Source organism: Panthera tigris, chromosome A1, assembly GCF_018350195.1.
Source record: "Panthera tigris isolate Pti1 chromosome A1, P.tigris_Pti1_mat1.1, whole genome shotgun sequence".
Taxonomy (NCBI): Eukaryota; Metazoa; Chordata; class Mammalia; order Carnivora; family Felidae; genus Panthera; species Panthera tigris.
In genome coordinates, this window is record NC_056660.1 from 162,009,078 (window position 1) to 162,024,331 (window position 15,254).

At 34.2% G+C, this 15,254-nt stretch overlaps 1 protein-coding gene across 1 annotated transcript; it reads left to right on the forward strand.

The window, feature by feature from the left end:
• Nucleotides 1-294: 294 nt before the first annotated feature.
• LOC102966725 (centromere protein K-like) lies at nucleotides 295-1,271 on the forward strand. Its single transcript, XM_042959627.1, is given in 1 exon segment — nucleotides 295-1,271. A coding segment is annotated over 1 exon segment (822 nt). The 5' UTR covers nucleotides 295-417; the 3' UTR covers nucleotides 1,240-1,271.
• The last annotated feature ends 13,983 nt before the right edge of the window (nucleotides 1,272-15,254 follow it).

The following is a 15,254-nucleotide window of genomic DNA, read 5'->3' on the forward strand; positions in this document are numbered from 1 at the left end:
ACAATTTTTTACAGAAATTAAAGACTATATAGATGTATATATATGTGTATTTACTTAACATGATATTTAATAAAATATATATTTAATATATGATTTCTTATGTTATCTTTAATATATGTTATCTTTATATGTGCTATTTCACAAAGGTATACACAGAATTAAACTTAAAGTTTTACTGTTTTAATCAACAAATAGGAATTAGTGCATTGAACATTTCACTTAAACCCTAAACAAGATAAAAAACAAAACAAGTACCATTTTTAACAGTAATTAAACTAGTAGTGTTTAGGAGGTGGCCTGCAGTCCGTGGCTGTGTGGTGGTTAAGAGGTAAGGAAACCGAGGCAGAGACAGTTTAAGTGCCTTGCCCAACGTCACACAGCTTTTTTTCTTATAAGGCTAAAAATATCACAAGGCACATGTCAGTGAATCAGCAAGATCTAGACCCAGATAGTAGTACAGATATGGAAGATGTTACAAATGCTGAAGAAGAACTTATTAAGGAATGTGACGAAATGTGGAAAGACATGGAAGAATGTCAGAAAAAATTATCACTTGTTGGAACTGAGACACTCACTGATTCAAATGCTCAGCTGTCATTATTAATTATGCAAGTGAAATGTTTGACTGTTGAACTCAGTCAATGGCAGAAAGAAAATCCTGAAATAGTTCCTCTGAATGAAGAAGTTCTAGTAACATTAGGAGAAGAAGAGTTCCAAAAATTGAGACATGATCTTGAATTGGTACTCTCTACTCTTCAGTCAAAGAATGAAAAGTTAAAGGAAGACTTGGAAAGGGAGCAACAGTGGTTGGAGGAACAACAACAGATATTGGAATCTCTTAATGTACTGCACAGTGAATTGAAAAATTAGGTTGTGACAATTTCTGAATCAAGAATCTTAGATGAGCTGAACACTAAAACGCATGATATAAAAGAATATAAGGAAAAGCTCTTGATTACCTTGGATGAATTTCTGGAAGATCATTTTCCTCTGCCTGATAGAAATGTTAAAAAGAAAAAGAAAAAGACAAACATTCAAGAATCAACTGCACAGCTGATAACACTGCATGAAATGTTAGAGATTCTTTTAAATAGATTATTTGATGTTCCACATGATCCATATGTCAAAATTAGTGATTCTTTTTGGCCACCATATATTGAGCTGCTCCTGCGTAATGGAATTGCCTTGAGACATCCAGAAGATCCAACCCAAATAAGATTAGAAGCCTTCCATCAGTAAAAGGATGGTCTCTTTTTTCACACAGTACTTAATGAATCTGGTCATTCAAGGATAACGGAAACACTGAGGATTACTTGGACAAAGAACATTATTTGCAAATCAAAGCACATAGTCCCTCTTCCTTTCATCCATAAAATGACACATGCCACCTACAATTTATAAATGGTCCTTTCACATTCAATTAGTACCTTGGTGTTTTCAACTCGATGGAAAAGAATGCAAGTAAAAAACATTCTAGACTTAATCATAATAAACTTTTGATGTATCTTACTTCTGCAGTATTCTTTGTTAATTTATGATACTGTTACTGTAATGTTTTCCTTTTGAATTTGTGACAGTTTATTTTATGTATTTTGAGTTCCATTTGGTGCTTATATCTCTAAATTTAGCAATTATAATGGAAAGGCCATTTAATTTGTAGATGGCTTTAAAATTGACAATATCTGATATAGAAGGAATCGTAATTTAAAAGCATGTAGTAAATCTGTTCCATGTGTACTGCCTTATTTCTAGATTTAAAAATTGGAACAGAAACTAATGGATAAGTGTAGCATGAAAACTATATCTTAATGTGTATTATATAACAAGTGATATATATTAAACCATGCTGTTTCTGTTTATTATTGCTAACAAAATTGTGTTCATAAAATTTTGTTAATTCTCCATGACCTTTCTGTAAATAAAACTCTTTGGTCTAAAAAAAAAAAATTAAAAAAAAAATAAACTAGTAGTGTTTATATTAAGATGAAAAGAATGCCAAACACTGGTAAGCTTAACAAAACAACTTATTCTGTTATATATTATTCAAATATTATGTCCTTGTAATATTATATTTGATGAAGTTTCTAATTATTGTTTAATTATGCCACAAAAAATTTGATAATTTTGGAAGAGACACTGATGTCTATTGTGATAATAATAAAAGACAAATTATTGACATTACCAACAAAATGAGAGACCATAAAAAATTCAAGAATGTTTCTCAATTTCATTAGCAGTCAAGTTTCTTCTCTAAGGCCTAGCTAAAGTATTAACAAGAAAGAGAATAATAGACATAAAGAGTTGAAATGTGAATGTAATTTTAGCATTATTCACATATGATAATTTACCTGAAAATGACAGGAAACTACATTTTATGAAAGCAAAACCTATTCCGTGTAGCAGCAATTACTAACCAGAAAATAGAATGGGATACATCTAAATTTGATAATATCATTTTAAGGAAATAAACACCCCTCTGTGTGGGTGTATTTGTGTATGTGTTTGTCTATATTGGTATCAGCACAATAAAATGGTTGTGGAAGGAGGCACAGTGAATGATAAAACAGTAAAGGGACAATGAAAAAGTTTGGAGAAAACTGCAATGTTTTCTTCTTTATACAAATTTATGTGAATTTTTGTTACAATTAAATACATATTATGCTTTTAAACAGAAATAATTCATAGGCATTCACTAAATAAAAATACAAATATGTATATAAAAAAACAAAAGAGACAGAAAAACAGAGGGAAGATTCATGTACCAGAGTAGGAAACCCCAATATTACAAACATGATATTTTGCCAATAAAACTGTCTCAGTTCAGGACATGACAAAATTATATTAAATACAGATTGGAATAGGAAAAATAATGCCACCAAGAATTCTCTGGAGGAAGAAAGGTAAAGAGAAAAGATTTTCTCTGCCAACTACTAAGAAAGAATATCATTAAATCTATCTTTAATTAAAAAATATATTAAAGTATAGTTTTAAGGTATCAGAATTGAAAGCCTGAATTATACTAATTTTTACTACAATATGACAATGTGACATTTTAAACTGAACATAAAGCATTAGATTGTCAAATGAGACTCAAATCAGAAATCTTACCCAGTACAAATTTCACTAATTTCGAGGATACAAGCGATCAAAGGACACAGATACCCCTTAGATTATTTAACACAACAGAATGTGTTTATGTCACAAAACATCTGCTTATCACATCAGAGTATAGCTTATATTGTATTCTCTGAAGAGTCATGTCTCATAAATCTAGAGTATAGGTTTATTTACGAGAAGCAACCATATACCTGGAACACCCTTGAGGTGCTTTCTACAGAGCAGGGCTTTTCTCCTACGAAGTATTATTTTCCTATTTAACAGGGTGTGATTTATTTGTGGTGAAATTAGACGGGGTCATCTTTCTTTCCCTGGAAACATCTCTCCCAACTCCTTAATCAGAAAACAAATGGGTTACAGACTCTGCTTTAATTCTTTGCTCAAGATTTTTCTATGTGGTCTCTCTGCACATCAGCTAATTTTAGCTTTTTTTCACACCATGGAAATCTCTAGAAAATAACAGTTCTTATATAATAGTAGGAAGCTTCAAGAGTATTCTAGAGCACAAAGCAGAAGTAGCACCAAATTTTAGGACATAACCTCAAAAATCACATAGTATCAATTTTAGTATACTTTATTGCTTATAACAGTAAAAATATACAAATCAATAGTTTTTAAAAGTTCCACCCAGTTATAAGAGGAGGGGATAGAGAATAATCATTGTGGCCAACTTTAAAAAAATATAACCCCCCACATCCCACCCTATGTCTAAAATAAATTACCTTTCCACGTAGCTATATAATATGGGCACAGGCATAAAACAATCACTATAGCTACCACACTAAGAATAAATATTACCCTACCTAAGAATTTCAGTGATTATGTGATAAATTTTTAGCCTGCTAGTAATAATTACCATCATTTTTAAAAATCTGGAGATACCAATGGGGGAGAGCACTGTAAAGATTGCTATGGCCATTTGGACTTTTCCAAATGGACCAAAGGACTTTTCTACTCCTGATTTCTTGTTTATTAAAATAGTCTATCTTCTCTGCCCTGCAAATATGAATATGAATTGTTACATACTACAAGTAAATATAGCTTTTGCCAAAACTTTAATTTACCTCTTGCCAAGTACCATATCCTGGCTTTAAAAGGCAGGAACAGATCTGAAAGCAGACTTAAAAGATATTCAGAAAAGGACTTAACATGGGTCTTTAATCCAAGTAGTGGAAAAATAAGCAGATGTACTGAGTTAAGTAGGTAGAAAGTAGCACAAGTTTTTTGGTTTTTTTTTTTTTTTTTTAAGTTTATCCATTTGGAGGGAGAGAGCAAGTGCACATGGGTGATTGAGTGAGGGAGGGGCAAAGAGAGAGGGGAAAGAGGGAATACCAAGCAGATTCTGGGCTGTCAGTGCAGAGCCCAACAAAGGGCTCGAACTCACAAACCCATGAGATCATGACCTGAGCTGAAATCAAGGGTTAGTCGCTTAACCTCCTAGGCCACCCAGGCACCTCGAAGGTAGCACAATTTGTAAATCAGAGAAGTACAGTGTTATAAGAACCTAGAGTTGTTATCAAATTTCAGAAGGCACAGATATTGGATCTGTAACACAGAAGAATTCTGCCCCAAACCTCTACCCATACTCACTAGTATTTTCATTGGACAGTACAGACAGATATGGCAATTGACTCAAGCTTCTTTAACACCTATGATCAGCTGACATAGTGACAGAAATCAAAATCCTATCAAGAACAAATGGAGTTGGTCCAATTTAGGGGGGGAAATCAACAAAACAAAATTCTGATTAACTCAGAACGTGACTTTATTTCATTTCTGAGCTAGAAACCTACATCTAGTTAGCAGATTCAACTAATGAGTATTTTTAGATGCTTAGGTATGAGGACCAATTACATACTTAGAAGTTAAGTCAGTCTGCTATATTTTCACTTCATTCTGTCTTTTTAAAATGGAACAAATATGTCAAAGACAGGCAGCAGAGAAACAGGAGTTACCACTATAAATGAACTTAAGAGTTCTATAAACAAAATACAGAAGGAGAACAAAGTTTATAAGGTATGAAGAGTTGAGTGTGAGACTCACAGAGCTTGAGATAATAGACCATGGGTGATGGTAACTATAATTTACTTTTGAACAGTTCATTTTAGATAGTATTATGTTTTAGCTACCAACCTAGGATAGTCATTTATCATGACTGATAATTCATTCTCCAGGGATGGCCAGATATTTTTCAACAAAAAGGGCTGTCCTAGAGGCTGCTACAAATGCTTTAGCACCCCTTCCCTCCTTTATTGTTTTGGTATTTGAAAAATAAATATTAGAAATGTTTTTTTTAGGTTAAAATAAATCCTTTAATCAGTATAGTAGATGACTTAATATAAGGACATTCATTGTTAAAATCACAACTATGTATTTTTACACTGTGAAAACACTGACATATTTTACAAAAGCATTTTAGTCTAGGATAAAGTAGAAATAAGAAAAATAGAATGGTCTCTCATGATAAATAGGTTGCAAAATACCATTCTGGAATATATTCACATCTCCCCACAGGGACCTTTTCCCTGCAAGGAACATCTTAAATGGTAGAGAACCCAAACTCTAAGTGTAGACAATGGGTCACATAAACTGCTTCGTACTTGCTTACTAATAATTTCTATATGTATGGCAGAAGTTGGTCTGAAACTAACTTTCACTAGTTCAAATAGTTGTTTGTAACCAAACTGCCTTAGATCAGTTGATATCATCTGAAAAAAATTCAGTGGAGCGTCAAAAACAGATCAAGATGAGAGAAATGCCTTTGAGTATTATTAGTGCAGAAGGAAATGGTTGAACCCTAATGTGCAGGTGAGATCAGACACACCAAGTGATTGGACTGAGACCTTGCAACCCGCTGGGTGAGAACATAGTGTAAAAACGATGTTAGCTCAACCATCTGACGGTAAGTTATGAAGGACTGTTTTATTATATTCAATTATTATATGACCAAATCATTTTTTTTCATTCATAACCCTATTACTATGTATGTGACTCTTCTTTTGCATTGAGTCATTATTACCTAATGTCACAGTTACTGGCTTACTTTAAAATCTTCAAAAAAAAAAGTCTGTGTAGCTCAGGGCAGAACCACATCTTGTTTGTGCTGCACACACCACATTTTCAGTTAGTGTCTGGCTTTTAACAAGCAATCACTAATTACATAATAAATAACATAAATAAATAAAGCATATGTATGTGTATTTGAAAATATGTATATATATGAGTATGTATATATATGCATATACATGTATATATCTATTTATCATACTATTGGTATTTGGATTTTTGAAAGAACTCAAAAGACTTCATAAAACTTTCCCCCTAGCTTTCTTGAGATAAAATTGACACATAACACTGTGTAATTTTATAATGTACCATATGATTGGGGTGCTTGGGTGGCTAAGTTGGTTGAGTATCTGACTTCAACCCAGGTTGTGATCTCACAGTTCATGGGTATGATCCCCACAAAGGGCTTTGAACTTAAAGCATGGAACCTGCTTCAGATTTTCTGTCTCCCTCCCTCTACACCTCTCCCCTGCTTGCACTCTCAAAAATAAACATTAAAAAAACTTCTATAATGTACCATATGATGATTTGACACATGTATATATTATAAAATACCAATATAAAGTTAGTTGACAAATCTATCACTTCACATAACTACAATTTTGTGATAACATTTAAGATTTTCTCTCTTTCAAGTATATAATACAGTATTAACTATATTCACATTACTATATATTATATCCCCAGAATTTACTCATAACTGCAAGTTTGTATTCTTTGACCAACATCTCCCCATTTCCCCCACCCACCAGGCCCCTGGCAACCAGTATTCTAGTTTCTGTTTCTGAGTTCAGTTTTTAGATTCCACATAGAAGATCACACAGTATATGTCTTTCTCTGATTTATTTCATTTAGCATGATAACCTCAAGGTCCATCCATGTTTCCATTCTATCAAAAATGGCAGAATTTCCTTTCCTTTTTTTTCTTTTTTCTTTTTCTTTTGAAAGTGAGAGAGAGAAAGTGCAGCGGAAGGGCCAACAGAGAGAGAGAATCCCAAGCATGGGGAAACACTCAGCATGGGGTAAACGTGGGGCTCAATCCCATGACCCTGGGATCATGACCTGAACCAAAATCAAAAGTCAAATGCTTAACCAACTGAGCCACCCCGATGCCCCCAAAATTTTCTTGTATTTTTTTTATGGATGAATAGTATTTTATTGTGCATATACCTCATTTTCTTTAGCCATATATCTGTCAATGGATACTTATTCCATTGTTTCCAGGCCTTGGCTAATATGAAAAATGCTGCAATGCGCACAGAGTGCAGATAAGTCTCAGAGGTTGTGATTTCACTCTGCAAGTAATACCCAGAAGTGAGATTAGTGGATCCTATGACAGTTCTGTGTTTTCATTTTTTGGGAAACCTCCTTACCATTTTCCAAGGGGCTGTACCAATTTATATTCCCATCAACAGCATACACAGGTTCCCTTTTCTCTACGTCTTTGCCAAAAGTTACAAGTTAAAGTTAGAAGATACAAGTGAAGAAACCACAAGAAAACATTTGAGAAGTCAAATACTTCCCAACAGCTTTCAGAGTCTTTCTTCCATTTCAGATGAAGCACTTCATTTTCAGAACATGAACCACCAAGATCTGAGTGAGGTACATCTATCTCAATAAAAGTGTCACACAGAGAAGAGTCTTTTATAGTCTTCTCATCAGGTAGGCAAAGCGAGAGTGCATGACCAGTTTCAATAACATAAATACAAATACAATCCATCAATCTTCTCTTTTCTATACAAATGTTGACAAACTGCTCTTTGGTGTATAGATTTCCCCCTGGTATATTCTTTACCCTAACCCAGAAATACCTCAATCACTAGTTATAACATTCTTTCAGGTTTGGTCTAGTGTTGGTCCCATGTTTTCACTCCAGCCTTTAGGGATAAGCAGAGTTGTAAAAGATCAGATTCAAATTAGATTAACCTTGTATTTACACAATGTGTATGTGGACAGAGGTTGAGAGATTGGGTAGGCTGAGGGGCAAGGGGGGAGATAAAGAGAGAGACAGACAAACAGAGAGATGCCATGATGGAGTCCTATAGTCATCTAAAAGAATCAGCTCCAGAAGAATGTCACCGATATATTTCCTTTTAAGCATAGTTTAGAAACAAAAAATAGATGCTTGTCTTTTCTCTGACCTGACATGGAAGCTGGACAACTGACCCTTTAATTAAAGAAAAATCTATTTTACCCAAGGTAAATTTTTTTAGGCTAATTTTATATTAAAAGCAATAAATGGCCAATATAGCTATGCTAGTAAGCTTCCATGAGACAAATGGTGACTTCTAAATTTAGTGCAGCAATAATAGGTTCAGCCACAAAACGGCTTCTCAACTAGTCTCTGAAGCTTATAAATGCTTTCCATTTGTATTTCCTTATGCTTGTGCAATTTTCCAACTGGGAAACAAAGTGCAAGTCACTAGCCCCTTGTGCTTCCCTTTCTTTATCTTCATACAAGGGGATAAAAATAGTATCTTCCTCACCACGTTTTATGGAAATTTTATTACTTCATAAAATATTTAAAACATTGCACCCAATACAAAATATGTGCGTAAGAGTATTATATAAAATTGTTACTGTTTGTAGTAGTATGCTATGTAATTCCATGGAAAGTTCTACATTTTATTATTTCCTAATAATGCTTTAACGGTCAAGAGTTGTTTTTTATGTTTTTGTTCAGTTTTGTGTCCTGTTTCTTCACAATTCTCTGTCAGTGTTGCATGGGCTTGAATGTTCATTTAATTAGCATACGTTTTAGCATTAATTGTCATAGGTATGTTCTTTTTTTATAGCCTCCAGGGTCTCTTTAAGTTTTTAAAACACGGGTCAGTCTAATTTTTTCCTGAGGTATAAGTTTTAATAGATGTGCATCCCACAGCTCCTGAAAAAAATTTCATGACTTTAAATTTTTTAAATAAGTTACAAATTCCATTATTGTAACACAATCATTTCCAAAATGGGCATAGCAAAAACCTTTGTATTGTACATATTCTTTGCACGCACTGACCAATGTTTTCAGTATTGCCCAATGTATTTTTAACTCACAAGATACTTATACCACTTCAGATACTTACAGTAAGCCCTGAATATATGAAAAACCCAAAATAAATAATGAGTCTGGCTTTAGTATCTTATCCTAGAGAGGAAACAAAATATCGACGAGACAAGAAGTCAATATTCTTGGTTTTCAAATAAGATAAAGTAAAAAATATTTCCTATCGAAAATCACAAAAGGACCTCTAAGATGACCTGCACAGGAAGAAATTTTAGAGGTGCCTGGGTGGCTTAGTTGGTTAAGCATCTGACTTCAGCTCAGGTCATGATCTCACGGTTCATGGGTTTGAGCCCTGTGTTGGGCTCTGTGCTGACAGCTCAGAGCCTGGAGCCTGCTTCAGATTCTGTGTCTCCCTCTCTCTCTACCCTTCCCCTGCTCATGCTCACTTGCTCTCTCTCTCTCTTTCTCTCTCTCTAGCAAAAAGAAATAAACATTTAAAAATTTAAAAAAAAAAGAAATTTTAAGACAGAAGGTACAGTCTGAGATCCAAGATTTTAGTATAGCCTGTATTTTCCTGTTAAAACCATTTATAAAAATGACTCCATGTCTTGAAATAGTTAAAACACCTTCAACTCTAGTCAATAAGCAAACTTACCTGCACCATTAGATTCACTTATTGCACTTTAAATTCTCTGGGACAAAAGTTTTATAAATTCTCAGATTTTGGGCTCTACAATCCTGTTATGTTTATTTCCAGCTGTGCCACACTGGTGCCTGCTTTTCACAGTACGATGCCGCGCACAGCAGGAGAACTAGGCAAAAGGGTTTTAATAATCAGTAATGGTTCCAATTCAAGGATGTTAGGTTCTGCAATCTCTAGAAACAATCATTTTTTCTGCTGGGATTTCTGTATATTCTTAGGTTTTTAAAACCTTTGTTAGAGGACAACTGAGCTTTTAATGACTAATTATCAGTTGATCAGAAGGTTCCAAGCATTTAAAAGGGAGGCTTGAGCCCCTAAATACTCTATTTGCAGCACTCAGTGTGTATTACATGGAGATATGAGAGATGATAGGTATTCACATACCATTAATACCAGGTTATATTAGACATACAAATACAAACCCTTTTTTATTCTTCACACATATGAAAGAATCTATGCAGAGAGAGAGAAAAAAAGCTAGTTCGTGGGGCACCTGGGTGGCTCAGTCAGTTGTGTCTGATTTCGGCTCAGGTCAAGATCTCATAGTTCATGGGTTTGAGTCCCATGTCAGGCTCTGTGCTGACAGCTCAGAGCCTGGAGCCTGCTTCAGATTCTGTGTCTCCCTCTCTCTCTGCTCCTCTCCTGCTCATACTCTGTCTCTCTCTCTCTCTCTCTCTCAAAAAAAAACAAATTAACATTAAAAAATTTCAATAAAAGATAATAAAAAAATTTTTAAAAGAGAAACACTAGTTTTCCTCTCTCTGGAAAATATATTAGAAAATCAAAAATTTTAATGTAATGCATTTTATGCTACAGATAACAAAAATAATATATCTAACATTTCAGAAATTACACAATGTAAACTACTGTTACTAAGAAACCTACCACTGTTTGCTTTTCAAAATATATTGCTGAAAACAATGAAGAAGAAAATCAATGTACCTATGTACTTATAGATGTCTGTATATATATGTCCTTATATATGTATATATAATACATATGTAACTGTGTTAAAGAAATTTCATCAACACTTATAATACTTTAAAAAAAGAGATCATTTTTCCATGCTAAATTCTGCAATAACAATGTGAAAAGCTGAACTAACGTTTTAAAAACTTTAGCTGCCGGGTAGGGAATAAAAGAAAACCAGAATCCAAGTACTAAAACTGCATGTAAAATTTCATTTCTTTAGAGGAGTAACAGGAAGACCTCCTAGTTTTATTTAAATCTGGAAGCTGGAGAGAATTCCAGTCTTATTGAATTCAACTGAAAATCTACTTGATTTCTCCCTATAATACCTTATCAAAATGGTGATCCAATATCTACTTAAATAAGTCCAGCCAAAGAAATCTCATCACAATTACACAATCAAAAAGCTAACAGAGACTATAAGATGTCTAGACTCCATGCATCTCTTAACTTTCGAAGGAAATGACTCTTCCTAGCAAAAGGGAAGAAGGAGCATGCCTTCTGAGCCTGAATGCATTACCCCAAGCATCTTTTCAAAAGCCCAAGTATCTTTGAGAGCCTAGGGTTCATTTTAAATATTCAAAGGGATTTTGCATTCTATTCCAAATGTACCCCTTTTTTGTGGTTGTATGTTTATCGTCACTCTCTGAGTAAACGTAGTTTCTCAATTTCTAGAAATCTGCACTGAATTGAAGAGCAACAAAGATACCAGTTTGTTTCAGTATCTTATTTTTCCTTGATGTCACGGTGTTTTCAGAAACAGGCTCGCACAGTAACATGTGTACAAAGGGCATGTGTATCTGCATGCATGAATCTTTCTATACTTATCTGCATGGATGGTCTATTTCAGAATAGACACAGTGCGGAAGGCCAGAAAACACTATCAAAAAGGACGTTTTAATACAGTATTTCCATGCTATTATTTGTGGAAATTTTAAATCATATTTGTGTTGAAGAGATCAAGTTATTTTGTATCTTGTGGAAGACTGAGATGTTGTATACATTTGTCCTGCCTATCTTGTATACATTTTGAGAATTTCTTTCACCAAACAGGCACATGATATTAATCTTTACTTTTTAACCATGAATACTGTGAATTTCCTAATGTCAATGACCTAAATTTCTAGAAGGATACATACACATATCCTCTTCTTACTTACATCACCCTTTGACTTTATTTTCTCTAAGGCAATCTTGTAATGAGACATTGAAATTCTTAGTCTTACATTGCAGTTGACCCTTGTGTGTGTTCAGCCTTAAAAATACATATGAAAATTGAGTCACTTCATGGGTCATTCTTTATCATGAAGAGAAGTACTGCCTTCTTTTGCCACATTAAAGTTTTCAATCTGTCCTATCATCATTTTTACCTATATGAAAATTTTTAAACAAGCTATTTTTTATCCAGTTTCTAAAATTCTGAACAGCCATTACCCTAACTAAGCTAGAATGTATCTGTTTAATAAACTTATAAATGCTTATCTCATTCAATCCTTATAAAAATTGTGTAGTCAAACAAAATTTAAAAATTAATATACATTTGACTACTCCTGAGAATTCAAAACAAAAAGTCATGATGACACTTTTTGAAGTTGTTGCTTAGTATCTGGTGCCAGGGGATGCATAGTGGGTGTGACTTTGCAGTGAGCCACCTATCCTGCCACTTCGCAATTTTTCCCCAAACAGAACTATGCTCACACATACACACTAAATTGCTTTCCCAGAATTTTTTCACTAATTATTTCATCACCAAATACTTGAAAATTAGCATAGATTCATAGGTATTATCATTAAAACATTTTTAAAAAGATAAATTACCAGTATTCTTAATATTTAGACATTTATACAATTCTTAGGAAAATATCTGGATTAACCCTGGACTTTTAACTAATTTTCTAAGTTTTTTGACTAAAAATGCTTTGTTTAATATTTCTGTACAGTCAGTAATCATTTTTTTTCCTTGACTGCCTTTTTGTGACTCAAAGATAAATTTGCCAGGCTGTAGGACTTCCAAATTTTCTCCCATTACATGAGATTTTAGTCTCAAGGCAATTCTAGAACAAGCCCTAAATAACGTTTTGAACTTTGTACTTGCTGTTTATGTGTTCTGTTTATTGCAGCAGCTCTTGGCCAATATTTCTCTATTACTGGTTGCAGGAAAGTCTTCTTTTTCTTTTAAAATGCACACAATTAGGGGCTCCTGGGTGGCTCAGTCGGTTGAGCGTCCGACTTTGGCTCAAGTCACCATCTCGCGGTCTGTGAGTTCGAGCCCCGCGTCAGGCTCTGGGCTGATGGCTCAGAGCCTGGAGCTTGCTTCCGATTCTGTGTCTCCCTCTCTCTCTGCCCCTCCCCCGTTCATGCTCTGTCTCTCTCTGTCTCAAAAATAAATAAATGTTAAAAAAACAATAACATAAAGTAAAATGCACACAATTATTTTTTAAATGTAACTATAAGAATCCCAGTGTCCTGCAATGGGGTGCTCTCTGATATCAAGAATTGGACTAATTTATAGCTTCGCAAAAAATAATACAATTTTTGAATTAGTACTTAAATTACCCCTAGTGTTTTAAAATCCACATAAAAGACAGCCATTGTACTTTGTAAGTTGTTCTAAAATGCCTTCTAAATCTCCTTTACCTGCCCTTCCCCTATACTCCATTTAAGAACTGTGGTGGCAGGTTTATGATAATCATGTCTGACATCATGCATACAACATTGTTTTATGTGTTTAAGCATTTAATTATCTTTAAATGAATACTTAGGAAATGACATATAGAAGCTTTAAGATTACTTTCTAGCTCCACTGCCTGGTAAATACATAGTAATCTCTATATTAGAAGACAACTTGCATAGCAATTTTACTCTGAAATATAGGATACATTATTTGCCGTTTCAACTAAAGTCTTCTTGTTTCAAGATAAGTCTTCACCAAAGCTTTGGGGAAAAAGTTATTTATATACTGACCAAGCATTATGCTTTGAATTTAACATGAATGCAGAATATAGGAGTTCACTAAAAATAAATCTTCTCCAATTTTATTATTTCTATTTCATTTTTAATTTAGTTTATGAAGCATAAACTATATTTCCCTTTTTTATCTTAGTTTTTTAGCCATTTACATTCTTTTATTTGGTCTATACATTGATTTTATTATTACCAGAAACACACACACACACACACACACACTCACACACACTCACACTCACACTCACACTCAGTTCTCAGATGAATTAAAGCAAATCCTGCAGAGCTGTCAGCATCAGCCTTATGTGGGGATGACTTAACCCTGGAAGGAAGCCACTCTTGCTGTCTTCTTTATCCTTGAATTCTTAGATGAGGATAATAAGAAAATAAATCTAGTTCCCTGATAAAGATTATCTCAAGGCTGTACTTAATATAGCTGTTTCTGATAACCAAAGCAAACATCAGACTTATTCGTAATTCCAAATAATGCAAAATAGCAATCTTAAACATTTTGTGTGTTTGTGTTAGAGACCAGGTTGTTCTTCCCATGGAGAGCCTTTGTCTACCCAGAGGGAAAGGAATTGCTCAGAATTACACTCAGGATTTTATTCCTGTAGTGATTACATCACATTCTGTAGACAGTTTCCCTCCTTAGATGCTCTCCAGTGAGAGATATGTCTCCTCCAGGGGCATTAAAACAGCAAGTCCTCTAGACTGAAAGCTAATTTTTCAGGTCTAATTCCTCAGACAGCCATCTGTTAAATGCAGAGATTCATGATTTAATACACACTGTAGTACTGTCCCTCAAATCACCTCTTTGGAGTAAATTAATCTCTATTGCATTACTTGAGGAAAATTGAAATTATTCCAATTCAACACTTTCTTACAGACTTGGCAAACATTTATTTATAGTAATAGGAAATCTAACAGTAACAAATTACAGAATTACATAGTGACATAAAAGATTCTTTCTCCATTTTTATATATGAAGAATTAGCAGAATAAAAATAATTGTGTTACACTTCAATGATACATTACTCTTCTATAGTCTTCTACCTTAAATTTGGCAAATCCTTGACTTCTTTAGTTTTAGAGTCTTCAGAGCCTTGGATAATCTATGGCACTTGCCCATGAAGATATGTCTATAGGCAACATCCAGTTGCCAAAATTTATTTCAAAATTTTTTAACGTTTATTTCTTTTTGAGAGACGGAAACAGAGCATGAACAGGGGAGGGGCAGGAACAGAGAGGGAGACACAGAATCCGAAGCAGGCTCCAGGCTCTGAGCTGTCAGCACAGAGCCCAATGCAGAGCTCGAACCCATGAACCGTGAGATCATGACCTGACCTGAAGTCGGCTCTTAACCAACTGAGCCAACCAGGCGGCACTCCCAAAAATTTATTTCATATTGGTAGATGCTGGAATGAGGAAACACTG